The 27522-nt window shown below is 38.5% G+C and overlaps 4 protein-coding genes across 4 annotated transcripts; 2 read left to right on the forward strand and 2 right to left on the reverse strand.

The window, feature by feature from the left end:
• Nucleotides 1–6525: 6525 nt before the first annotated feature.
• On the forward strand, nt 6526–8725 carry LOC135939165 (tRNA pseudouridine synthase-like 1). The gene is made up of 8 exons (XM_065483393.1): nt 6526–6686; nt 6758–6880; nt 7371–7508; nt 7572–7751; nt 7820–8066; nt 8118–8310; nt 8366–8533; nt 8586–8725. Exons 1-7 carry the CDS (start codon nt 6640–6642, stop codon nt 8425–8427), a joined length of 990 nt encoding a protein of 329 aa, XP_065339465.1. The 5' UTR covers nt 6526–6639; the 3' UTR covers nt 8428–8533; nt 8586–8725.
• A 709-nt stretch (nt 8726–9434) lies between these two features.
• On the reverse strand, nt 9435–17944 carry Gcn2 (eukaryotic translation initiation factor 2 alpha kinase Gcn2). The gene is made up of 26 exons (XM_065483392.1): nt 17840–17944; nt 16700–16840; nt 16442–16617; nt 16249–16384; nt 16067–16186; nt 15871–16010; nt 15701–15804; nt 15495–15649; nt 15317–15436; nt 14668–14839; nt 14377–14608; nt 14195–14318; nt 13773–14142; nt 13575–13716; nt 13362–13526; nt 12949–13306; nt 12482–12823; nt 11993–12389; nt 11744–11928; nt 11195–11404; nt 10976–11133; nt 10359–10599; nt 10194–10303; nt 9945–10137; nt 9726–9892; nt 9435–9674 (listed from the first exon to the last, which is right to left on the reverse strand). Exons 2-26 carry the CDS (start codon nt 16748–16750, stop codon nt 9548–9550), a joined length of 4695 nt encoding a protein of 1564 aa, XP_065339464.1. The 5' UTR covers nt 16751–16840; nt 17840–17944; the 3' UTR covers nt 9435–9547.
• A 242-nt stretch (nt 17945–18186) lies between these two features.
• On the forward strand, nt 18187–26570 carry Acf (ATP-dependent chromatin assembly factor large subunit). The gene is made up of 24 exons (XM_065482877.1): nt 18187–18431; nt 18488–18706; nt 19098–19236; nt 19291–19427; nt 19486–19554; nt 19609–19801; nt 19925–20268; nt 20381–20543; nt 20597–20873; nt 20926–21115; nt 21168–21431; nt 21486–21750; nt 21803–22006; nt 22414–22665; nt 22724–23020; nt 23213–23498; nt 23679–23804; nt 23866–24005; nt 24339–24493; nt 24619–24791; nt 24846–24977; nt 25515–25723; nt 25788–25951; nt 26006–26570. Exons 2-24 carry the CDS (start codon nt 18594–18596, stop codon nt 26118–26120), a joined length of 4407 nt encoding a protein of 1468 aa, XP_065338949.1. The 5' UTR covers nt 18187–18431; nt 18488–18593; the 3' UTR covers nt 26121–26570.
• On the reverse strand, nt 26558–27467 carry LOC135938876 (uncharacterized). The gene is made up of 4 exons (XM_065482882.1): nt 27029–27467; nt 26839–26966; nt 26713–26784; nt 26558–26656 (listed from the first exon to the last, which is right to left on the reverse strand). The coding sequence occupies exons 1-4, from the start codon at nt 27318–27320 to the stop codon at nt 26582–26584; spliced, it is 567 nt and encodes a 188-aa protein (XP_065338954.1). The 5' UTR covers nt 27321–27467; the 3' UTR covers nt 26558–26581.
• Nucleotides 27468–27522: the final 55 nt, after the last annotated feature.

The raw sequence follows: 27522 nt of genomic DNA on the forward strand, positions 1-27522 counted from the left end.
ATGATATTGGCATATAATTATTATAATTTTCGCTGACGTGCTGATTGCTGTAAAATCAATTATGTTTTCCTCGCATCCTTACATAAAAAATTCTTGTTGGTATTTATATTGAATAATTTAAAACTTGTTCTGATGATTACGTGAGAAAAATTATGAAAATTTCCGTATTTACATGATATTTGCCCCATAAATATTTATAGATCTTTGTAAAAAGATTGGTTCTTTTGAAATTTTCAAAAAATTTAAACTCTAAATGAAATTGTGTTTAAGGTGATAAGGAGAGGCAGCACAAGCCAGCTCTAATCAAAATTTATAGAAACCATCCCACTGATTTGCTGCAGATTTTGTGTTGCAAGACAAAGTTCATAAACCACAATAAATTTATAATTTATTACAAACCCACCGCTAGTCATCGATTTATTAAAGACGATTGCGTAAAAATTGCAAAAATTAATTTATTGCGATTGCTCCAGCTTTGAGCAACATCACTCCTTAAAATCGCGATTCTGCTAATGAGAACAGCACAGGACCGATTTAGTCTCACTCGCCAGATTTTGACCTAGTTCAAGCCAAAGATGCTTATCGCGGCCGTGCCCATAAATACCGTGCATCAAAATTAAGATCACGATATCGGCAGCCACGCTAGCTCTCCGGCATTAAATCGTGCAAAATTCTCGGTTCACTGACCGGCTGGCCAGGAGCCTTGATTGAAAGCTGAGAGCGACTTTTGGTTGATATATTGAACGAAATAAAAAATGCAAACTGCGAACAGGCCAATCCGGAGCGACGCGGCACCTCCGCCGTGGCGAAAGGGTAATTAATGCATCACTGGTTGCGTCACTCCAATTATTGTCAGGCAGGGCAAGGCGCGTTGTGTAAACATTTGCCCCGATTATCCAGCAAATTGTGCTCTATGGGTGCAAAACAACAGCACAGAGAGCGAGCGGGCGGGCGGGCGGGGTCACCTCGGTGCCGGGGATTAGAATATTATTTAAATATCGTGTGGCGTTGCCCAAAGTGGCGAGGCTTCATTTTAGACGTCGTCTTGTTGTGTAACCTTTTTTTGTATTTTGAGAAATGTGCGCTAGGAAACCTCTCCTGTCAGAGCTGATTATTTTGCCGTGCGTGTGCATATCCTTAGAGCGAGGCGGAAAAAACGCAAACTTGGTAGCGGTCAAAGAATCCAGATTTATAATATGCGAACAATTTTTTGTCCATTTTTGCCGCTTCACGTCTAGAGCCCGAATATCTTTTTATGTTTAGTGCTGTACTTGCAGCATCATTATTATTTTTCTCATTCTTTTTCCACCTGCCCCTGGCGCAGATATTCGACCAAGACGAGACTTTTTTGTACGAAACTACACGCATACCTTTGAACAGGCATAAAGATGGACCATCTGGTGCCTGCAGACAAAAATCACAGGTCTCGCCGCGTTTTAATTTACGCTCGTGAATGTTTGTTTTTAATTTCAATTAGCACCTTTTTCGGTTGCTAGCCAGAAAATCCTGAACATGGCAGGTTACAAAAATAAATTAATTCGACGGCGTTTTCACAAGGAACGCATAAATTAAAAACTTGCTGACTTTAAAAAAAACATACTTAATTAAAAATTGAAATTTATGCGGTTTAATTTAAGAATTTCATGAATACAAGTAAGACCACATTGAAAATTCGTATAAGCTTGAAAATTATTTGGACCCTTTCAGATTTTTCTAGAAACAAAATATTTTCCTCACCCAAATTCGGAGTATATTTGATTTAGACACCCGTCGAGCTTCTCACTTTGAAGTGACTGTTCTTGAGACACAAATCAACGAGGTGGTGCGAATCTAGAAAACTAAGTTGCTACCGAGACCGCAAGTCGCCGAGTGTGCCGTCTCTTGAAAAAGCACTCTTCCAGTCAGTGCTCCGTTCCGTTTCTCACTGAAGACTGTCTTGAGGAGAGAACAAGATGCTGCGAGTCGTGCGAAACAGACTCACTCAGGATTCGACAACCTTTTCTCAGCGCATGCGTCTGCATTTAGACACATTCTTCGTATAATTAATTCCGCAGGAATCTTGGCGGAGAAATAATCTCTGCCGAGGGAGAATTAAATGGACCGAAAAATGTGTATGTGTGTGGGTTTTTTGCAACCATTAAAGCAATGCTGGGTTTCCACTCGTGATGAATTTCTTTCTCTCTTGTATACACTGTCGTGCGTTTGGGGTAGTGTAGAATTTTAAGGTGTACGAGGAATATTCCAATTTTACTTGTTCACGCGGGAGGCTATGGAATTTTGGAAGCGGAAATTTCCCATTTACATGTACGATCAGGACGAGCGACTTAAAAATTGTGCAAAGGAGATCCCAAGTCTCACATGTGCACACAGACCGTGAAATTTTTAGTTGAAATATCATTTGCATACAACTTACTATCCATATGTTTTCATTAAGCGTGATGTACCAGATAGTGTCAAAGAAAATATTGCTCGCAAGAGATAAAATATCACTACAATAGTGCGCGCGCAATTTATGAGCAACAGATTTATTGCAGAGACCAAAGATTTTTCGCTATACATGCGCCCGCCAACTCGTCATTAGGCTTGGAATGGTCGTGCCTGCAGCAGTTACAATTTAATGACGGCTTCAGCTCGTCAACCAAGCCAAGAGAACTCTCATATTATTTTTAAATTGCGTAATACGAGCCGCGGAATTGTAAAAAGCCGCAAAGATAATGTATATTGAGTGAAAAAGCGAAAATACCGCTAGATCGACCTGTTGCTCACTCTCGAAAGGCGCGACAAGGAAGAAGCGTGTCTCGTAAAATCTCCTTCGCTGTTTATCATGGATAGGTTTTGCAGAAATGTATAATCAATGCGATTGACCTTCGAATCATTTTGCCTCCGGTAAATTTTTGTTTATTTTTTAGAGAGATCAAATTAAAATGGAAAATAAAACACAGAGATTTTTATTTTTTTAATGCGGTTGCCACGGCATATCAACCAAACGCATTTCTAATTAAATCCCACATTTAAATTTTTACTCGCGAAAAAAACAAGTAAATCATGAAATGTACAAATAGTTTTAATTAAATATGAGAGATCTCAGCCCCTTTTAATTTCTCTCTGATTTGATAACATAGCTCAATATTTACAGCATAGCAGAATTTTATTTAGTTGGGGCTAAATTAAAGCAAATTAATGAGATTACAATTTAAAACAATTTTCCAATCCCTTCCATCAACCAAATCACCTTTTATGCATGAGAAAAAAATTGTGCGTCGATTAATACATCCAGTTTTAATACAATGTCAGATAATATCTCGCATTTATTTCTAAAAATCTTGTTTATTCACACTGTACCAATAAAAAAACCTAATTTAAATTTCTGAGCAGGAAAAAGGAAACATTTAAATTGCTAATATGGCAGGCCACACCACTTATGACAAGACGGCACAAGTTTCCGGCGCATTTCCAACAAAAAGCTAAAATCGAACACGGAATTTCCAATTGTCTCATAGGAAATTCATTTTGACGTCTATACACTTGTGGAAATTAAGTATTATTTTACGTTAAATTGTGTAATAAAATTATAATCATTTCCAAAAGGGGAAGCAATAATATTATGAAAACCTTTAAAATTTCTCTTGTTGTTGTTGATAGATGCCGATGAAGGCCAGAAGTAGAAGCACGCGAGATTTTCATAATATTTCTGTTGAAATAAAATCAGGTCTTCAGGGTATATCGAGCTATTTATTTTTCCAAATTTCTACAGAAATTAGATTCAGCTGCTGGTTGCAGCCGTACATGAGTTTGTATAGATACGAACTATTTTAACTCCCTTGCGTTGCGGATTTTGTATAATTAGGTCTGTTATATTAAACAGAACCAGACAGAAAGGTTTAACAAAAACAAAGGGCAGTAAAAATACAATTTATAGTTGTAGTTGAAAGAACTGTGCGTCGTGACCAAATTTTCCTCCCCAGTGCAAAAAGCAAAAGGCATTATGCTTATGCGGTGATCAGTGGTTTGAATCGTTTGTGACCCCAGCTCAGAGAGGCGAGAAATTACTCAATTCAATTGCGGTCATTTTTACAATATTTTGTTGTAATCGCTTTGTTATTGTCTTTTCTTGAATCATTTCCTTTTGAATTTTATTATTTACGAATAAATGTATATATGTATATATTTATTGCCTTCGTGAGAATATACACAAGTAAAATAATGCAGCGCGCTTCATTCATTCTTCGGTTTAATTTAAGAGGTATATAATCCTTATAGCCCATATCAGCAGCATTTTGACGCTCACATGCATCAACGTGGCTGAGGGAGCAAAATCAACCCCTTACACTTTACACAAGTGTCCTGTAGGTGTCGTTTCTAGCAGGGCCACAATGACACACATGGCTCACCTCCCACTATGCTCCCTTGAACCTATTCCAACAAAAATGCTACCTGCTATTGTTATTAGTATAGTTCGGCAGTTGGCTTTGGATCGTCTAAAGGGGAAGTTGCGCTCAGCCTCAGCACACAGTCGCACTCTTTTTAGCACGTGGCGGTTATCATCATGGCGACGCCTAACCCCGTTGATATGAAAGATGTGTGCCGAATCTGCGGTGAACGGTTCCACGAGAGTGACGAATCGTTGGATATATTTGAATCGGGGCCCTCCGATGACCTAACGTACGCGAAGTTGATGGGAATTGCTGGAATATACAACGAGGTATGTATTCCATATCATGCTCATTTTAGGTTTCATTTTTACGGGCTTAGTTTGTAAAATTGTTAGGTAATAATGGAGATCCAGCAGTGCACTATTAATCAGTTAAATTTATTTTTAACATCAAATATGATATAATTTATTATTTTCACATATTTTAGGCAGACGAGGGAGATGGACTGCCTCGCCGAATTGGTTTCGAATGCGCCGAACATCTGGTTAGATGGACTTCTTACCAAACGTCACTCGCCGTACAGCAAACGGAGATGCCGAGGATCCAGAAGATATCTGAGAAGGATGAGTCAGCTAATTGTAATGAAAATTCTACGAGGAAAAATTAAAGTAACACACCCGTTCTGTACGCCTCGTAGGCCTCATGCAGTAGTTTATACTTTACCTTGTATAAAGCAAATAGATAATTCAATCTTTGAAAGAAATAACAGTTAAAATATCCCTTATTGTCATTAATGCTCCTCGGCCTGACCTGCCCCAACATGGCGCCAGCCAATTAGCTGAGGGAGCAATCGGCCCTTTACACTTACACGCGTGTCATGTAAAAATACCGCAAAAATAGAAGAAAACAATGATTACAAATAAATGTCAACAAGATTACCTTTGTCATGCTAAATGAAAAATATTATCACTGCATATTGAGACAAAAAAAAACTTAAAAACAATATTTTCACCAAAATTCATCGTAATATTATTTTAAAACAAATTCCATCTTTAAAAGAAAACAATATGGGAATATCTCTGATTGACCTTGCCGCTTCTCATTGTCAGCCTGACCTGCCTCAACGTCTAGCAGCTGAGGGAGAAACCAAACCCTCACACTTGCACACGTGTCGTGTAGGTGTCGTGTCTAGCAGTGTCACAACATGACACATCGCCTCCCACGCAACTGCTAACCCTAAACCAATTCTTAAAAATATTCATTTTGTAGAAAAACAAGTTGCTGACAGTGTCATGGATGGAGAAAAGTTTCCACCTATTACGTGTATGTGGACTCGCAAAGATAGAGGAAACTTAAAATCACCGAATTTCAAACACACACGTGGAAGAAAGTGAATGGCTATGAGGGTACGAAACGAAAAAAACAAGATTTAGTCCACGGGTGTATAATTAACATAATTAAATTGATACGATACAGATTTTTTTACGTTGTTTTGGGTGTTTTGAAGTATACGGAAAAAAATTTGTTACTTCTTGAATCTCATTAGAATAATGATTATTACAGCAGAAAACACGCATGTTGCGAATCACTCAGTGGTTATTTAATCGGCCTGTGCAACGTTGGTCATGGAAATAACTTGTGAAAATAGAAGAAAAATACAATAATCACAACATAATTGTCTTTTTCATGTTGTTTTAGGGATGTGTGTGTGTGTATGTGAAAAATATTAACACTGCATTAAGACAAAAAATCTAAAATAAAAACGTTGTTTCTCCTAAATTTACTGTAATATTAATTAGAAACAAATAAATCTATTTTCAAAAAAGTACTAATTGGTCCTCTTTAAAACATTGTTGCCTTCAGTGGTGATCTAAAAGTAAAAACTGATATGGTTGCAAACTAAATAATCTAAATAATATATTTTTTGCGCGAGTGCGGCCATAAAAATAATAACATAAAAGTTCAGGCATGCGATCAGTCACTATGATCATCAGTGCATTTTTGGCACAAGGGTAGCCAACAGGTTGCCGCCTAGTGATTCTTTTGTTGATATTACAATAATTATAATTTGGACAATCCGCGTCAAATCGGCTTCCCGGGGTTCGAGAACAAAATACCTATGATAATGAAGAAGTGAAGATAAATATTGCCACGCCCACTGGAACATGTGCTCCTGCAGCTGCTTCCAGGTTGCCTCTTTACAGTCTTTACCTTTTACCTCTGCGTAAATAATCCAATTAATTGGACATATAGTTTGCTATAAGTTATGGTAAAATATTTTTTTAACTTGGCCTATATTGGGACTAACTTGAGGTTTGTTTTTGGTTTCTTCACCATCAAATTTTAATTCGTGTTTTTATTTGTTTCTATCTATATCTTTGCAGAGGAGTCTCTAAAAATGTGCAAGAAATAAGTCACTGCTTCGATTCTAATTCTGTGGCCGGTCTTCTTGAACTTGCACTGGCCAGATTGTTTCCTTCCCAACCAGTTGTTTATATTTCTAGCAGGTAATATTTCTGTGTCTCTTTAGAAGATCCAATTAAGCAAAAAAAAAAAAAAGTTGAGTGGACAGGCTGAGAACTTATATACTCTGATTTTTCATTTATTAAAATACAGTTTCTCAGGAATGAAAAGCAATGGGACATATTTGAGCATTTTGGGGGTCTTTTGGCTGTTTCATGACTTAATGTCATAAATGACAAAAGGTGCGGTTTATTAAGTGACTCGAAATAGCTCAACCTATTTAAGGCGCCACTAAACTTGCTGGTTTACGCACCTTTCCAGCGGCTTGAGGGACAAATTTTTGGTGGTGGAAGGAAAAAAATTTGCCAGAAAGGACCCAAAGCTCCTCGGCGGCCACTCGGGCCCCAGGCCCCATGTTATCCGCTCTGCAGAGTGAGCTAATTGCCCACATGTGTGCCGAGCAGTAGTTTACTAAAAATGGAATAAATCAAGTAAAAAAATCTGGATTGCAATTTCAATTTTTATAATTTTCAGGACTGACGCTGGGGTCCATGCCATTAACTCAAGTGCTCACTTTAGAGTGAAAGAACCATCTGAAACTCAAAGACAGTCTTGCTATAGTATTGCAAATGAAGTGAATAGATATTTCCTTAAAAACCAATGCGATATTCGGTGAGGAAATACAAACCAAACTCAACACGTTAGCAAAAATGAAGCTAAAAAATATTATCACAGTGTGAGTAATGTCCGCATCGTGCCTGAGGAATTCCATGCGAGACACAGTGCCCAGTCACGGACCTACCTTTATCGTTTCGCTGTGATCAAACCAGAGGCGCAATGCTTGGATCCAAAGATATATGGCAAGCACTTCCACCCAACACCTATTGTTGAAAATAATCGATGCTACTTTGTCTTGTGAGTACTGCATTGATCTGATTTCAACCGCATATATAGCAACTTTACTGTACAATTTTCATTTGCAGCAATTCCATATTTGACTATGAAAAAGTGCAAAAAGCAGCTGAGATCCTAATTGGAGACCACGACTTTGCTACTTTTATGTCCAAACCCACATCTCAGGATAATATAGATAAAAATACAGTAAGATCTGTTTATAAATTGGAAGTTCGGCCTGGAACACCATTCATTAGTTCATTTTTCGACCCTGTTGTGGAAAACTGGAATTACTGGGAGTTGTTTTGCCACGGTAAATCGTTCCTGTACAAGCAAGTAAGTTTTTAGGCTGCTCTTGAGAGCTTTAACTCTTTATGAATGATTTAGGTTCGACGGTTTCTATCCACTCTCATCACGGTTGGCCAGGGAAGAATATCTATTGAAGATGTGCAACGCATGATTGACGAGCCTGGCAAAGACAGCTGGAGCTCTAAAATATTCCTTGTCCCTCCTCACGGCTTGTATCTCCTCAACGTTGAGTATAATCCTGAGGACTTCATTTTTAAACAAGAGAATGGAGGTAATTTAGTGACAAAATTTCAAAATAGTTCATAATAATAATTTTTTCCTCAAAGATATTACTGCAAGAGAGGAGGAAAAAGTTGAGAGTGACGGAAACAAAGGTGACTTGCAGTGATGGAAGGGTTTTTGTTGAAAAATGCAACCAAGACGGAACTCGAGAAGCCACGCAACAAGAATCATCTGCACCTGGTTTTGTCGTTGACACAAAGCCAGACCTTCAGGTATTTTTTCAGCATGCACTGAAATATCTAGCTCAACTGATTTTATTGCCAGGTTGGCTTTGTACTTCCCCAGCTTTTGGTTGGATCGCAAGATGTAGTGTCGGATAAAAATATGTTAGAAGCTCTGAGAGTGACTCATGTCCTTACGGTTGGTGTTCCTGGCATCGTACTGCCAAAGGACGACATCAAGCACTGTTTTGTGGACTTGCTGGACCTTCCTGAAGCGCGCATTGAAGACAAAATTTTAAGCGCTAATGCATTTATCGAGAGTGCAGTGAATGCGAAAAATGGAGTAGTTTTTGTGCATTGCAACGCTGGGGTTTCTCGTGCTCCAACTGTAGTCATGGGATACTTGATTGCCAACAGAAGAATGACTCCAAGTGATGCTCTGCAGCTAGTGAGAAGCTGCAGAACTTGTGCGAAACCAAATGAAGGCTTTCTTTCACAGCTAAGTGCATTGTACAATAAAATCTCTAGTGAATAAATCTCTACTTTTGATAGATTGAAATTACAAGAATTTGTTTTTCCCCAGTTTCAAATACTTTGAAAAGAATTACGAAACATCTGAGTCATATTTGAAAATAATGGAATTAAGTTGCTGAGGAGATCTGTTATTTTTTTCTACAAAAAAAATGCTCGGCAAAGGCTAAGTTAAGCTCACAATCAGTTCAGGTCAAGTGACGAGACGAATCGTGGCAGAAAAACTGCGCTTAGTCGACTCATTGCCCGCCAATCAGAGAAATAAAATATCGACAGAACAAAATAAACAATGTCTCAAAATTGTAACTTGACTTCTACACCAAAACTATTGTGTATAAAGTCTCAAAATTGTATTACTATTTTTTCTTGCAGAAAGTTCATAATTTAATAAATAAATTTTTAAATAATAAAAACCTTTAGATATAATTTGATCATGCATTTATTTCCATTCATAGATTAAAAATACTTTTAACCTCATCGCTCATAGAAAAATATTTCCCAAAAGCTGCATGGAAACCAACCTTTATATAGTCATTAAAAAAGAGTCCTGTATACGTTGTCAGCAAGACTAAAAAGGACAATTCCGAAATGTTTCTTTTCAAACCTGAGCTCGTAAAGTTTGTCACACACTTCTGCCATGTATTTGCGATGTTTTCCAAACCTACAGAGGACGATTTTAGATTTTATGTCAAATTGTCATATTTAAAATTACTTCTCCACGACAGATGATATACTGGAGTTGAACTGATCCTCTCCACCATTGAGATCCAGATTTGCAGCCAGAGACTTGACAATGTTTCCCTCAACACTGATTGCGACAACCTCAAGAACACATTTCTGACTCAACAGCTTCATTAAGTTTGCCAAGTGTCCAGCCATCTAAAGCTCAATTAATATAAAGAAGTCAATGAAATAGCAATTGTGATAATACCAGATTTTCAAAACGACGCCGGGTGTTGTATGCCATTTTCTCCGTGGTGACGAAATGAAAATTGAAACCAGCATTGACGCCAGAGTTGGCAGACGCGTTGGTCGGGTTTGGTTCAGACACCTCATCACTTGTGGAAAATTTGCGAGTGATCCAAGAGGGTACATTCACGAGGTCAACTTTCTTCTCTTGAAACCTACAGAGTACTAATCGGTAGGAACAAAAAGTATCGCAGTTTTAAATAAATTTTACCTATCCTTTTCCCAAGTTCTAATTCGCACAGAATGTGGTTCAGAGTCTTTGAGCATGATTAAATGAGAAGCACCCAGTTCCTTTACCAATGCTTCTGCGTCATCGACATCCTTTAAAGGCAAAGTTAAATAATATAGGCCTATAAATAAGAGAGATGCACGATACCTGAACATGTTGGACGAAATGGGCTTTAACACCAGCAGACCATAGTTCTCTGGCAAGTTTTGGCGCCTCTTTCAGTAAAACTTTGCTGTCAAGCGAGCTAATTACCGTGTTAGCATGGCTCAAAATGGAAGGATCAGAGCGTTCTTGCTGCACAATAGACGCCAATCTTTCTAGCGAAACTGATATTCCACACGCTCCCATGGCAACCATTCGCTTTGAATGAGCATTCTCCAAGACTTCTCTGATATATAAACATAAGTTTTGGCTTTGGTGAAAAAATGAATGTCAAAAGTGCATAATTTCTAACCATTTTTAATCTTTTAGAAACCAGCATTTAAAAGCTTAATAAACAGAAATACTGCAAATTAAAAAAAAATATGAGGCTGCAATTTGAACTATCTATGCATTTCCCTCCAACCAATAAATAAAAAGTAATGAGAGTGACCTATTCAGGAAAAGAGCTTAAGATAAAAAAAGAAAAAGCAAAAATAAATAATTTACGAACCACTTGCAGTGTATAAAAGGCTAATGATGTGTAGCTGGCCAGTAGCACCACAAAATCCACAAGTTTTATATCAGCGTAAACAAATAAAAAAAATCAAACATTTAACAATCACCTGTAACTTGCAAGGAGATGAGAATAATTTCCTCCGACCGCAATGACGTCTTTCTGCCTTCCGTGATGTTTAGAAGGATTTAGGCACGTGAGTTGGCAGACAAAGCCACTGAAGCGCGTTGGATCGAGAACCAGACCAGGAGACACTACCATTGGACACTGAAACACAATAGAAAGAATAATTATTAAGTTCCATTTTGTTAGTCAAATTTTCTTATACCTTTACACCAAGAAGCTCTGCAGTGTTGATTACAGACTCTAAATATTTGAGTCCCTCCTTAGCTAAATTAGCCGTTACACCTCTTCCTTTCGCGAGAGCCTTTAAATTATGCATCTGACTCAATGGAGCCTCCATCTTCAGCATAGAAGTTAAATTTTCCAAGGAGTGATGAGATAGTGTTTCCAGTAAATTTTTGGGTTTGTTCGAGTCCTAGTTAAAGTAAATGGTAAAGATTAATTTTATTTATCAACAGATTCACATTTAAAGTTAATCTGATTATTTAAAAGGAGAAAAAACTCAAAGCATGAATGGCAGTGTGATCGAATTTAAAATTCTCAATTTCTGTTTATATAATGATTTTTAATATAATGTTTTATTCTTAAATATTGCATTGCATGAGAAACAGAGCGAAGAGGAATGCTGCATTTGCGCACGTTGCTGTTGAAAACCAAGAGCGTTACTCTTTATGAAATTCGTAACCTTAAATTACTTTTAATCTTAATTAAATGATTATATATACCAAGATTAAAATTTTAAATCCTACAATACCTTGAAATCCTGAATCAAATTGATATACTCTTCATGTTTCTCTTCATCGATTCCACTATTCAGCAAAATAGCCTTGATCAATGATGTGTGGTTCAGTCTTAATACAGCACCTTGGATAGCATCGTTGAATTCACACACAATTTCAGATAGCACGGAGAGCAACTCTGCCTCACCCACTTGCAGTCCTTCAAAAATCAACAAATATTGATTATAATCCTAAATAAAACCATTTCAAAACACGATGCTTACCTAGATTAGGTGAAACAATATCAAATGCACATTCATACAGCTCCCTTGGATGGACTCCAAACACTCTTCTCTCTCGGTACACCTTCTCAATGGAGAACCTTTTTAAGGAAGTCGTAATGTTGCTCCAAGCGATGAACCGAGCAAATGGGACCCTAAGATCATGAGGCAGGGTCACCACAGAGCCAGAGTGGGTCATCAGCGTGACAGTCGTATTAGTTTCTTTCACTTTCACTGATGCACTGCTTTTTGGTATCAGCAATGGAGAAGCAAGTCGGATAGCTCCATGTTTGAGAAATATTTTCTCAATTGCTACACGAACTGCACTCATGGCTCTGGGCACTAGCAGGCTTTTGCTCATACCTATGTCAAACGTCAAGTCTTCAGCTTGTGGCACTTCCTAAATTGAATTATTCACTGATTAATCTCAGAATATTTGATTTTCCTCCATGAATATGGTAAAAAATTTGATATATATATATATTAAATCACCTGACTGATGAATGAGCTGACCAAGTGCTTGTAAATTTTGCTCTGGGTATTTTCAAAAGCATTTGTAAGGATCTCCTGCAAAGCAACATCTTCGTGTTGCAGAGGAAGCAGGCATTCCGCTTTCAGCAGCTCTTGCGCTGTAGGACGTTTATCAGGATCGTGCAAAAGAAGCCACTTCAGTACGTGAGTTTGTTGAGGATGCTCCTCTTGCGTGAAGTCAGAGGGTAAAATAATGTCAGCGCTGCGCAGGGCGAGAAGAACCTTCACCCTTTCCATTGTTGTTTCAAGGGGAGCGTGACACATTTCGAAAAATATTATGCCTAAACTGTAGATGTCCACTTTCTGAAATAATTTTAAAGGAATGTTTCAATTTTATGAACTAGAGCTATCATTTAAGATAGTGCTACTTTACTCTCAATTCGGAAATATGAAAATAGTAAAAAATTAAGGAAAATATGGTAAATTACCTGATTGTAGGAGGCAGCTTGTCCAGCATTGACATTCAGCTCAGGTGCTGCATAGAGGGCAGTTCCTACATGTCCTGTCAGCGCACCACCATCTTCGCGGAAGTCTTTTGAGCTTATCTTGTCTGAGCTAACAAGAGAAAGATGTTCTTTGTTTATTGGTGCCGACGATTTTGCAGTAGCAAGGCCAAAATCTCCAATTTTCACGTGGTCCTGAATGTCTAAGAAAACATTCACAGGTTTCAAGTCCCGGTGAATCATTCCTTGTTGGTGAATGTGGGCCAGGCCTTCAACCATTTCTCTAAATAATCGCCAAACACGAGGCTCATCTGAGCAAAGTTCTCCGCTGTCTATTGCAATCCTGAAATTTCCGAGATTATATATTTTTAAGTAGAATTTAATTATGATTGGAATACCTCAGAGTGCTTTTCTCGCAAAATTCCATTTGAATATACAAGAACTGGATTTCTTTTGGTTCATTGTCGCTTTTTTTCCCGCTTACGACATGATCTACGTCATCCTCGGACTCCTCAGCCTGTTCATCTCCTTCAAATACAATACTGCTGGATTGCTCTGGAGGGCTTTTGGTTAAATGGTTAAAAATGAAATAAAATTTGACTAAAACTTACAAAATAGCTGCCCATGGGCCAGCGTCCTCTTCATCTTCGGAGCTTGATGACTCGGAATCATAGTTTTTGAACGCTGGACGAGCTTCATAAGAAACACTCCATTCAACGTGAGAGTTGCCCAGGATAGATTTTTCTATATTTTCTGTTAATTAAATTGAATTAGTTTCAAACAGTTTTTAGAATCCAAATTTTCTATACCTGAACTAGTAATACCAGTATCAATGGTGTCACTTGTTACAGATCTTTCAGGCTCATCTGCGTGAGTCAAATTGGCACTCTCTATCCACGAATTGTAATATCTAACAACGTTTTCATGGTTCAGCCGTGAAAGCAGTTTGCACTCTCTTGTGATCCGCTTGATCAAAGTTTTATTTCTTGGGTTCAGCTTGATTCTTTTCAGTGCATAAACTCTTGCGTCGAGTTTGTTGCGAACTTTAAGGACGTCGCCAAACGCACCTTTGCCCAGCCACTTCAAGACTTCAAATTCTGAGTAGACACGAGAGGAGCCTTTGCTCACGTCAGGAAGGTCAATCTTTGTGTCATTTGCAGCCTCATCAGAGAGCTCATCCTAAATTTTAAAATGTAAAAACTCTGCACTAAAATTAAAAAATGATCCTCACGTCGCTTTCACTGATCTTTGTTTGCTTCTTTGGGCTCAGCTGCCTATCAATGCTTGAATTTACGAACGGATGACTCAGAAGTTTGTCGGTGCTCCACCTATCTTGTTCATTGCGATCTAGACATCTGAAAAATATATGAAAAAACACAGTTTTTTCATATTACAGATATTTTGGATTTGTACCTTAATAGGAAGTCACGGAACTCTTTGGGGACGGAAGATGGTGGAGATGGTAGTAAAGTATTTACAGGAGATCCTTGGAAAAGTGAGAGCAACAAGCAACCATATCGGAAGACGTCAGCCTTTTTGGCCCCTCTTCCCATTGGAAGAGGAAGCCCACAGTCCACTCTCTCCTTGCCCTGCACTAGCTCACCAAGTTTGCTGTCCAAGCTGTAGTTTGTAATCACGATACCACCTTCGAAATTTCAAATTCAAATTTCTTCAAATGTCTGTCAAACTAAGTCAGATGGTTACCATTCTGCAAAAGGTACACGCTAGAGTGGCGCAGGTCTCTGTGCACGATGTTATTTCTATGTAGGAATGATAAGGACTCAAGAGTGTGTTTTGCAATGTGGTGCAGCAAATCCAGCCCAACTGATATTGACTCTTGAAGGAAAAATGCTAAATTGATGCCATCAGCAAAGTCCTGAAAATGATTCCATGATAGAGCTCCACTAAAAACTTGTTTACTATCTAATAAGATTAGTAAATAAAATTGACACTTATTTTGTTAAGTAAATTTACGGCTCAATTTAAGTTATTACTTGTGTACTTGAAAAACAAAAACTAGCTGATCGAGAAAACAACGCAAATTATAAATAAGTAGAGGTCTAAGTAGAGGTTAAAGCCACGCTGCGCCGCGCCAGCTGGCAAATTTTGGGTCACATGGGCAGCCGCCAGCCGCTGGTAAAAAAGATTCAATAATTATAAAGCATAAAGTACAAGAGAAAAATGTCTTGCGGCCCTTTGAGCCGCTACGCACGTTCAAACTTCACGTTTAAAATATTGTTAGCCGCGCCAGCCGCCTACGCCAGGCAAAAAATTCAGCTAAGCTGGTCCCGCCAGCTGCCGCCTTAAATCTCGCTGCCCAGACCTCTATAAATAAGTAGTAATTTATATTTACCTGAAGAGTTGATATCAATATATGATCGCTCCTTTGTTCACTAGTGAAACCACGGTATCTTATGATGCCTGGGTGGCTCAGTTTTTGCAGCATATGTGATTCCTGATCCATTGCAGAAACCTGTATTGGAAAATAGGTTGACAACAGCTGGATTTTAAAACATTCATCCCAAAAATACCTGTTTAGATATATTTGCTAACTCTGGGCTTATTTCATCCTGAGAATCTTTTCTTTTTAAGCCAGTACATTTCATTCTCCATTGCGAGACAATGACAAGCTCTCCGGAATTGATATCCTGACCAGCATAGACAACTTTGCCTCTACTGCTGTGACCTTCAGTGAAGATGTAGTACAAAATAATAGATTTTAAAAGCCATTACATACCTAAGCAGTGCCCGATTTGAATTTGCTGCTCAGAGAACTGGACCAATTTTGTTCCTCTGTGATTGCAAGTCAATCGGTCAGTACTGCTTGACGAGCTTTGAGCACTGAAAAAATTTAGGTATATTTTTATAAAACAAATCACCAAACACAAATTAAAAAAATCGTCTTACCGCTGACGTCTGGTTTGCTGAATTGGAACTGCATCATTATTATTTAAAACTTCCTTTTCATGCAAAACTTCTTTCCTTTGCCGAACTTCCTCTTTAAGAGCTTGTTGCTTTCTTAGTATGTGTTCTTTCAGATTTTGGCGCTATTATAGAGTTATATTCATATTTTTTCTTTTAAATGACTATAAACTAAACGCACCTCTCTATCCTGCTCTTGCTGCCTTAACAGCTGCTTCTGCTTTTCCTGTTGTGCTTGACGGGCTTGCATTTCATCGTAGAAGGATTGATATCGAGGCTTGTTATGCTCTAACAAAAATTTCTATGGCAAATGAAAATCAAGATAGCAATAATTATGTCTTTGATAAATTATAAGAAATATACCCTGACGAACTGAGTAAGTTCGAAGATCATAACTTCTCCAACCAAGTCGTTGGCAAGCGAATCAAGATTTTCCGACAGCTCCTTGACTTGTTGGGTTGAAAGTCCTTTACTATTTTCCAATAGTATTTTTGGCACACTACAAATTATATTAATTTTTAACTGGTCAATTAAAATAGCTTAAAAATATTATTACTGTTCTGGATATCGACTGTTGCACTTAACATGAAGATCAATTTTGGCGTATACTTCTGCAGGACCACTGCTCCCCTGCTGAGGGGTTACAGTCAAGACTATGTCTGGTGGACGACGATTTTTGCGGCCGACATCCTTTTCCCTTAAGTCTATAAACTCAGACGGTGCAAATATTGCCTATATTTGATGAAATTACGTGGGTTATTGACAAAATCAATAAATTTTAATGAGCAAACAAAGTAACCCAGGTTTATTATACCTTTAGTGCTTCAATCTCATTTTCCTGGCGCTCTTCAAGGGTTTCAGACATCTTGAACTACGACGTCCAAGTTATTTTTGATTAGCCTTTTAAGATAAGGCTTTTGTCCTTCCTCTCATTCGGCACTAAATGCAGTTTTATCTAATGGAAAAAAGATAAATAAATAACACGATCAATAAGATAGGTAATTTATCTCCTTTTATTAATTAATTTTATTAATCACTTAATATTTCTCCATTCAATGATGTTCTTAATAACTTTAATACAAATTAATGGAGTAATGAAAAACAGAAATGAGATTTTACAATTAAATTATAGAAAATTTTGTAGTCATCAAACGTAACTAGCAAAAATTGAGGAACAAAAATATATTCACACGAGTTACGAGTTAGACTATGTAAATGCAAATTCAACTTATTGATAAGCTTTTAAATGTACCCAACGAAACTTAAATTTTTTAGCTCATGTGTGCAATGCATCACACTGAATTTTGATTTCTACTTAGGTGGACAAAAAATCTGAGAATAAACATTACACAATATAATAGGGTATGTATTATTATTTTTAAATTTTTAGAATTTTCGAGATTGAGATTGCATTGATCAGCCACACATTAAACCTTAAAGTGGAATGATACTGGGCAACAATTGAAAAATATTTAAATTGTTGGATGCCTTAAACAATTGACCGATAAACAATTTGTTCAACAATTTGCAATAATAAAAAATGACCTTCCTACAATAAAAATTCAAATTTTGCCAATTTTCTCAAAAATTTACAGTGCTCGAACATATTTTCTTGGCATATTGCGATTCCTCTCGTCGAGATCTGTTCAACGGTGTATGCCACTTATTGGGGAAACTATTGGCTTTGAAATTAAATCGGATTTCAAGTAAGGAGACAGCCATTGCCATTTGAAAAGCACGGTAACTTTCTAGCCAATTTTCTCAAAAAATTACAGCGCTCCTTAGGTCAATTTAGGCTTTAACTGAATCCTAAGGGATGATTTTATGCATTGGCAACAAGCATTTTCCAGGCTTTTCCAGTATCATTCCTCTTTAAAATTATTGTAACACTCAATTCAAATCGATCCATGAATAAAACTGTCTTTGTTGACAGATTTTTCTTAAAATATTATACCTGACTGTGCACTTGTGCGTGCAGCTTAACGCATCACCATCACGCCTTCAACCTCAACACAAAAACATCGTGAGGCTAAGTCAGCTGGCACAGTGTCAAATATTCGCGCTTGAAACATTGTTCCCGCGTGCTGTAATCAATACCAACCCCATCAAAATTATTTTGAAGTTGTTGTTCATCGGAACAAAAAAATTAAAAAAAATAATTTTTAAGGAAATTGGTCTAAGGAATTTATTTGAAAAATTATTCAAAAAGCTACGGTAGAAGATGAAATTCGAGGTTTCCAGGCCATAAGACATTTTCAATCACCTGCTCTTCAGTTGGTAGCGTTGGTCCCCCGCTATTAACTTTGCGAATATACGAACTTACGAAGGAGCAAGATTACGGATGTCGCGTTCTTCCGTGCTTCTCCAAAATTTGTCTTTAACATTTTAACCCGTTCAATAATTTTACCAAATTACTCCTAAAACCAGTGATACAATTTCTTTCGCCATGTTTCAATTGTGAGTGTGCTGCTGGAAGGGCTAGGAGAAGTGAAATCCAACGAGAACTCGGACGTGAGAGCGGCAAGGTCCATGCACCGGTCTCAATTGTGCTGCTTCTTTTTATCACGCGAATTCTTGTGACCGACGTAAATTTGACTTCTAGAATTTGAGCGTGCTACACGGTCGACCTCGAAATCCTCACTGGTCCATCATTTACGCTGATTTCATGGTTTAGCGCGTGAAAATAGGATTCCCTCCAAAACGTCAACATGCCACTTTTACGTAAAAAGCCATTTGAGCGCATCAAACCTCCGAAAGATTTGAGACCCGACGAAGATGTTTTCCATTGTCAACTTACTGGAGAAGTCTTCAGGGATTATGAGTGAGTTTTCATGAAATGGCAATCTTGAACACCTATTTACTCACTCGCTACACACCATTTTTCATTTTCATGTCGGTGCATTCTCGCTAAATCGTAATCTAGGGCAAAATTGGATTGTATAATTGGTATGCGCGTGGTTTCGATTTCCAAGATGGGACCTCGGAGCGGTAGCATGTTAGCGGTGCGAAATGTCCGCCGCTATAGAAATAATTAAATGCAATTCTCTTTGCAGTGTATTTAATTTTGAATTTTTTAAACTTTTTTTTACTTAATATATGCTTAATATGTACCAAAATTTACCTCACACCTACCAACATTAAACTAAAAAACAAAAATTTACTTGATAGTTTAAATTTGATTTAATTAACTAATTACAATAATTATTTTTCAGGAAATTCTACGAGAGAACCATCCTATGCAATTCGCTTGTATGGTCGTGCTCCCTAACCGGCAAGCCCAATTTAACATTTGGAGAAGCACAGCAATCTGAGCAGGCTGCATTGCAGTCAATAAAAGGCTTTGGGAAAGAGGTAACAAGCGCATCAAAACAATTAGCTCTAATATTTAAAAAATTCCTATTTTAGCTTCACAAGCCTGTGCTCCTGCTAGCCAAAATGACCCATCGTTCTAGTTTCATAGACATGACTGAAGATATTTTTGCATTTGTCAAGGACAGGTACTTTGTTGGCGAAAACCTTGAAGTGAACACGGGAAGTGATAGGTAAAGACACTCCCATGCTTTTTTTAGCACTAGGAGAAATAAGCAATTTTTGTTACAGTGTTCCATGCACGATACTCAAGGTCATTCCACCTGATAGAACCTCGCCTTCAAAGTCTCCTGATAAGAGGTTGAGCGAAGCTTGTGTTAAATAGAAACACAAATTCATTAAGTGGTTTTACAGTGCATCCAAAATTGTTGGAAACCTTCCCGATGCCGCTCTCTATCGGTATGAAATTACAGCACCAAAGGTTTGGCCAAGGAAAATAGTGTCTGCAACTGAATTGAAGCGACCTAAAAGCTTGTTCACAAGAGAGAAAAACAAGCTGTTCCTGAAGCAAAACACTGAGAGTGGATCTCGAACGATACGAGTGAAGGTGAAGGTTTATTTTCTCTCCAAGAGATTATTTTTGAAAATTCATGCATAAATACTCTCACTTAAAAGTAGTCACATTTAATAATTATCTAAACTAAAACCCGCGTCTTTAATATCCTCGCAGGAAGCAGCAGTCGCGAAATATGATCTTGATACTGCAAACTTCTCTGATTACTTTGCTGGACCATTACCTGAATTTCCCAAACCAAAGAGACTGTCCAAACTCATAGCTGATGAGGACTTAACCCCTGAAGAAAGGGAAAAGAGGGTTAGAGCTGAAAAGAGAAAGGAAAAGAGACGCCTTGCCAAGGAAGGAGCGGAGGAGATGAAGAGGAAATTATCAGAAGGGCGATCCCCTCTGAAAAATGGAAATTCCCCATCAAAATCTGCAAAGCCAGTTGGTCGGCCCAAGGGAAGTGGCAAAAAGGAGGGCGTCAAAAAACTTACTGCTGAACAAATGAAACAGAAGTAAGAAGCACCTGCAAATATTGGCTCTATAATTTGATACTTTGATAAATTATTTTTGAAGTTGCTGCTTGATCAATATGTACAAGATCTAACGATTCATTTAAAAAAATAGGTTGATTGAGGATGCGAAGCGTGAGAAGGAACAAGAAAAACAGACCAAAAAGGAAGAGCGAAGCAAAGCTAGAGAAAAGGCCAGGGAAGAAAAAAGGCAACTTGATGAATTTTACAAAGAGTGGAATAAACCCAAAGATGATCTCATGTGCGAAGATCTTAAGGTTTGTGTGGAAGCACAAGTCCTATTCATCCAATAATACTTTCTGAATTGTAGGAGATGCCTGAACCCTGTGCAGTGCAGTGTCGCATTCCAAACAGCTTGTTTGGCGAATTCATGGCTATCCTTGAGTTCTTGCATGGATTCAAGGAGGAGCTCCGGGTAAAAGATTTCTTCCCTCAGGGCATGAGCTTTGAGGTGCTTGAAAGGGCGTTGGTTGAGCAAGAGATCGCTGGTCCACTCAGTGAATTGTTGCATCTCTTGTTAAATGCCATTTTCACTATGCAGGAGGATGAGGAGGAGGAAGTGCAAGCTGCCGAGGCCGATGCGATCGGTAACTAGCATTTGCTTTGAAAATGCTTTAACTATCTTGCGGGTGGATTTAGTTGACACTGGAAACTGCTTGAACTCAGAAGAAGCAGCAAAATTGGCAGTTGTTGCTGCGAATTGGAGTCAAACATTCCAAGGGTGCCCCATCACAAAGCTAAATCTTGACCAATCAACCCTCACCGAAATCCTCAGACTGCATTTATTAGGGTCTGGAAGCCGAGCAATTGAAAGCTACACCAGTTGGAGGTAGTTTTTACTTTCATCTGCAAGGATTGGTTGTTTTAGTATTAATTTCCAGGGGTTATTTGATATGTGACGACCCAGGTCTATCATTCCGAGTGAATGAACCTCAGATTTTGAAAGCTCTGACCAAAAAATCTGTCATTGATCTGTCAATTGGGGAAAAGCTGAAAGTTTTGACCTGTCTGATGCATCAAGTGCTACAGTTTGGAAGCATCCGCGAGACTATCAACGAAAGAAATGAAAAGCTGAAGCAAGCTAAAAATGATTTGCGAACAGTTCAACTTGCAGAGAAGAAGCGTGAAATGGAAGAGGCAATTAAGTGAGACTTAAAACTTTGTGAACATAGAACATTAACTAATCTGAGTGGACATAGGAACCGAGCGGACAAGCAGAAACTAAAGGAGGGAGATGTCGCACCTGTAGATCAAGAGAAACTAGAAGCAGAGAAGGTGAAAAGGGAGAAAGAAAACAGCAGAAAACATGCAGAATTCCAAGCCAAGGAACAAAAGATGTTGGAAGTTGTCCAGTCCTTGCAGTGGGGCGTGTCAGCTGTGAACCTTGGAACTGACAGGGCTCACCGCCGCTACTGGCTTTTCCAGTCACTTAATGGTCTATTCATAGAGAATGATGTTGAAAACGTATGTTTGTTGGTACGCTATTGTTCGATTAAGCTCACCTACCCATTGCCAGATTGGATCTTGCTTGGAGCAAGCGACCCCTAGCCCAAAAATTCCGCTCTGTGAGGATTCTCTGAAATACGTCCGACACTTGTATGAACTTAAACAACATACCCATAAAGAGGAAATCAACTGTGGGTCTAGCGACAAGGAGAATGAACGATCACCGCACCCTGCAGGGAAAAACAAAAAGCACAAGAAGCCAGAGGATGAAGAGGTATTGTTTGTTTAATTCCGTCGTTTGCTTTCTCAATTTACGAGGAATATCTTGTTTGTTGGAAGGCTTTTAAAGCAATATCCTATTTATTTCCTACCTCTCGTTGTTGCATCATATTATGTGCTTGTTAACTTCAGCATTTGGAAATATTTATTTTTATTTGGTATCTTGTGAAACGCATTTCAATATTTTGTTTGCCTTCGGCTCAATTTTAAAATTCAACGCAATTCATGCTACTGAGAATTGCTTAACTTGTACTCACGCAGTAAATTGTGAGTAGCTGTATTGTAGTGAAGAAGGCAGTATCTTAAACGACAATGTAAGTAAGAAAGGTTAAGAATTATTAGTTTGAAGATATTTACATTACTGGAATAAATGAAATTACTAACTATTTTTGGTTAATTCAGGATGATGTTATCGAGCCAAGCAAGACGTTCAAGTGCACCAGCGAGCAGGACTCGTGTCCGGTGCACTCCACTGTTTTGCCGCGAATTAAATGGAGCTACTACAACCGTCCTAATGAGCTGGACGCTCTTGTCAAGAGTCTCAACCTCAGAGGCATCAGAGAAATTGAATTGAGGCAGTCACTTCTGTTGAACAGGAACCGCATTGAGCAGACGATGGCCAGGTGTCCTGCTAACATACTGGGCAGGCCGGACGTGAGTTTTCCTGTTTTTCTGTTTTATGGGGGTAGATTCACATTCATTTAATCCTCAGGATGTTGTACTGGCTGAAGTCGACCCACCCCGGAAGTCCTCTCGCGTTGCGGGTGGTTCCGCAAGTAAAAACAAGGAAGATTCGAACTTAAACTTCCCCAAGGGAACTCCAATGACCACAATCATGGAGGCCACCTTGAGGGACGTGATCATTGACATGGAAGAAAAGATTCACTTAGGTGGGCTTGGAACACTGAAGGTGTCTGAACGCGAAAAATGGAGAGACAGTATCATCAATGGTGGATATGATCAACTCTGCAGCAAACTCTCTTGGGGTGGAAAGAACAATTTAATGAAGGTTATTTCTCATTTTTGATGCTTGTCACATTTCTTTCCAATTTGCTATGATGCATAACACTTTAGTATTATCTGATATTACATGATATTATTTTACTTCGTCACTACCTCTGAGCATATTCATTTTATCAATAGCAAAGATTTTCTGCGATTACTGTGCGTCAATGATTGAAAAACGCTTGTTTAACTTCAGGGCTCACCTACATCGGAACGTGTTAGCAAAATAAAGATGGAGGAAAGGAGTAGACCTGGAACTCCAGATAGTGTTGAATCTGGCTCAGTGTGCCAGGAATCTGCCGCCAACGAAGGAGAAACGTGCGGAGATGACTTGAAAAAAGTCCACGCGCTGGCCAGTGCTATCCTGCAAATTGAGCAAGCTGTAGAGACCAAGTACCTGCAGAAACCACTCGGGGAGGACGAAAAGGAGAAACAGAAACGGCTGAAAAAATTGCAGGCCAAAAAGGCAACTGATGAAGAAGGTATTATTGACAATGAAAAGTTATCTTCAAAACAGCTTTGCAATGATTACAACAAATGGTATTAAATTGAACTCCTGTGATAATTATCCATTTATCGTCACTACCTCTGAGCTGAAAATAATAATTAATTTTTACGTTGTGGTATGAGTAGCCCGTTTTTAATATTTCGTTCTCTCGCAGAGGAAGAAGATGAACCCAAAGAGGAGGTACCTAAGGTTGATATGCCTTCTCAAATTGAAAGATGGGAGATTTCCTTGATGGCCAGTACCAGTTTCTCGCAGTTGTTTTTGCATTTCTCTTCTCTTGGTAAAACGCTTGTTTAATCTTGAAAGTGGCATTTCCTATAGCATGTGGCATTCCTTTGCAGAAAACAGCATCCTTTGGTCCAAATCTGCTCTGAACGCTCGCTGCAGAATTTGCCGTCGCAAGGGCGATGGAGAGAACATGCTCCTGTGTGACGGTTGCGATAAAGGACACCACTTGTATTGCCTCAAACCACCTCTGCCGGTAAGCTTACCACGCAATGTGTGTTTGTTCCACTAGTAGCACCGGTATTAAACGCAATCCAAAACCCCATAGCTTGCACAGAGAAAATTGGAGGTATGGAAAGCCTTCAGTTCATTTTAATGTGAATTTCGTCACCTAGTTTTAATCTATGAATTAATAGTTATTTGCATGCCCCAATTTCTATATAGATTTACTTTGACTAGTTATATTATACCACATTCAAATTTACTTATTTATAAAGCAACTTATGAAGATGAATATGTTTTATTCTATTTTTGGTGCTTTTTAAACAGTTAGTTATAGTCTTGTACTGATTTCTGTCTTGTTTTACAGTTTGTGCCTAGTGGAGAATGGTTCTGTCCCACATGCAAGCCAAAAGAAAAGCCCCAGACACCCAGAAAGTATAGAAACATGGTTGAAGAGGTGCTGGATTCAGATGAGGATGACGCTGAGGAGGAGCAAGATTTGGATGAAATGGAAGTTGAGAGGTTTGTTGAATTTTAAATTTTGTGAAACTTTGCTAAATGACTAATTAAATGTTTATTGTCTGAGAATTACTTAAAATGTATTAATTTGCGGCATCAATAATTATTATACTTGATAATTTGTGCAGCGAGGGCGAAGAAGAATCTCAGTGTGCGTCCTGTGGCGAGCAAGGAGACATGGTCAAGTGCGAGGATTGTCGTCAAGAATATCACCCTCAGTGTGCTAATCCACAGCTCCGCTGTGTTCCTCGAGGGACTTGGAAATGTCAGGATTGCAGAGACGCTGCTACTAAAACCAAATGTAAGTAATTCTCAATATCTGTGTAAGTCAAAACTTGATTAAATGTATTTACAGCAACTTCTCGGAAAAAGCGACAAGGTGCAGTGGTGTTCGCACAAAAGCCCCTCAACTCGAGAAGATCTGCTAGGGATGCAACAAACAAAATTTCCAAAGCAGCCAAGAGACTTCGATCCAGCTCTTGGGATGGTATGGACCAGCCTCAGACTAAAACTCGTAGAAAGTTGGCTAGGCGCTTCTAAGCCATGAAGACAAACCGCGTTATATCTAAACTCATCTTTTCTTCTGCTAGTTGCATGATTTGTGCTTCACTATAATACTATTATTTGCATGCCCTTGGGCTGGTGTTGAGAGTCTCATTTCTGCTGCTACTGCCGACTCTGTTGCAATACCTCTTAGAAGTAAGCGTGTCTGAATATATCCTTCAATTGGAATTTGGGCTCGCACTATTCACTCAGGTTTATCTGTTATCAGTGATTCTTCACATATTTCCCACTGTGATGACTGAAAGAAATAAATTTTGAACTTTGAAACAATTTTATAATTGGCTATTTATAAAAAAATGAAAAACTGTTATTTTGCTTATCTCTTCCCCATGGTCCGTAAATTTTTGCATGCACCTCCTCAATTGCATTTAAATGAAACCTCATTGCCTTTCAAGTCTGAAATAAAAATAATGCTGAGGCTTTTTAACGATACCAATAATCAACTGTGATTTATTGGCAGATTCAGACACGTCGAGGAATGGCAGCATTGCTGGTGATGAGGTTGCCAGCGGCAGAGAGCAGCGCTCTCGCAGACGTCCAAGATGGATGGCCACTGATCTGCCGGAAGAGGAGTGCAGATTAAACGCACAGCTCTTGAGAGCAGTCTTAGAGGACCTGATGGGGCACAGCGAGGCATGGCCTTTCTTGCGTCCAGTTTCAAAGCAAGAGGTAGCTCTCTTACGTCCCTGATTGTAAACTTATTTAAATACAATGCAAATTAAATTCCACGCAGGCCCCTGACTACCACTCAATCATTAAGAAACCGATGGATTTGGGAACAATGAAGTACAAACTGAACCAGATGGATTACCGCAACAACAGTGAATTCCTTGCCGACGCTCACTTGATTTTTGATAACTGCGAGATGTACAATCAAGCTGATGCCGATGAATACAAGTAGTGATACACTATCAATATATAATTTTAAATCTAAAATTCATTCTTGAAAAGGGCTGGAACCACTCTGAAGAAGTTCTTTGAGCGGAAATGCAACGAGTTGGCACTCAAGATGGTCGAAGGCGACTTGGAACCTCCAAATGCTAAGAAGTCTCGCAGAGCAATTTAAAAGGGAATCTCAAGAACAACACTGATGTCGGCAAAGTATATTAAGCTAATTAAGATTAGGAAGAACATCGTTGGTGTCCAACGCCTACATTTGGATGTATTTTTGTATTACTAGATTTAACTTATTTATTTCAAGATGCACAACCCATCAGCTCTGCACTTGTTTGTCTTTCTATACATCGTAAAGCTCAAAATTCTAATATTAAACCATTAATCCATAATACCAATCAGGCATTTCAAGACAGTAACTTAATTAGTGTTAAGGTTGTGGACACGTGTACTAGACACTTGATAGCTCATTGATTATTACTTGATGTCATTCCTGTGCTTATGTCATGTCATTAACGGTCATCACATGAGGTTGCTTTTGTAGGTTTCTACGCCTCATTGTACTTTGACTAATTATAAGCAAGGTGTACGCAAACACAATAAATTCCCTTTTTATAACTTATGAGAGCAGTATTATTTTATTTTGTTGACAAGATCTAATATTTTGTTGTGAACTTTTTGAAGAAACGCAAGCCGAGGTGATGTGTTCTAGAATTCGCACAAATTTAATAATTGAAAACAATTTTTAATGATGTAATATTCACCTTAAATAAAGGGACTAGCTTCTGTTTGTTCTTTGGGTTCTTCAAAACAACTGCCAAGTAAAAAGCATGGTCCTGTGACAAGAAATAAATCAAGAAGCTGAACTGTCAGTAAATTGACAAGTCTACCCAGCCAATATCTTCATTAATGATTACTCCTGTATACTCATTGGCAGGTATGAAGTTGTAGGTCTTCATTCCACATTTATATTCAATTGTATGCTGAATCCCAGTCGAAGGAACAAATGTGACTGTTTCTGTAATTTGATCATTAATATTAATAAAAACAGGTTTAAATGTGTACTGTCGCATTATTTACCACTAGACACTCTGAACAATAACTTTCCAGAGGTGAGAGCGATAAATGACAATGAGGAAAAGGCGCAAAGTAGACTGAAGCAGTCAGTAAATTTAGTCGGTATGGCCAAGTATAAGGACATCATTAGACAAATTATTGCAGAAGTAAATCCGAACAGGAACCCATACTGCCGCCTGTCATTGTGAATCTTGGATATAAACTCTTCGCATTTTTCACCGCTTTCACAACGCTTTTCTACAATTGTCAGTTCAAGCATTTGGCCTCTGATGTTTTCTTGATGCCAGGAAACCATGGCGTTTAATTAATATCACAGTATGCAAGAGCAATGCCAAAGCAAAATCAATAAACCTTAGTGTTTTTAGCAGTGTTATTATGATTAGGCCAGGCGCGGGCGGGGAAACAGCGAATTGTGTGACAGCTGTGCCGTCAGATGTCAGCGTCGGCGCCGATTTCTCCCACTGCGTACTTGGTTTCGTTCAGCTGAAGTAAAGAAT

Source organism: Cloeon dipterum, chromosome 3 (assembly GCF_949628265.1).
Source record: "Cloeon dipterum chromosome 3, ieCloDipt1.1, whole genome shotgun sequence".
Taxonomy (NCBI): domain Eukaryota; kingdom Metazoa; phylum Arthropoda; class Insecta; order Ephemeroptera; family Baetidae; genus Cloeon; species Cloeon dipterum.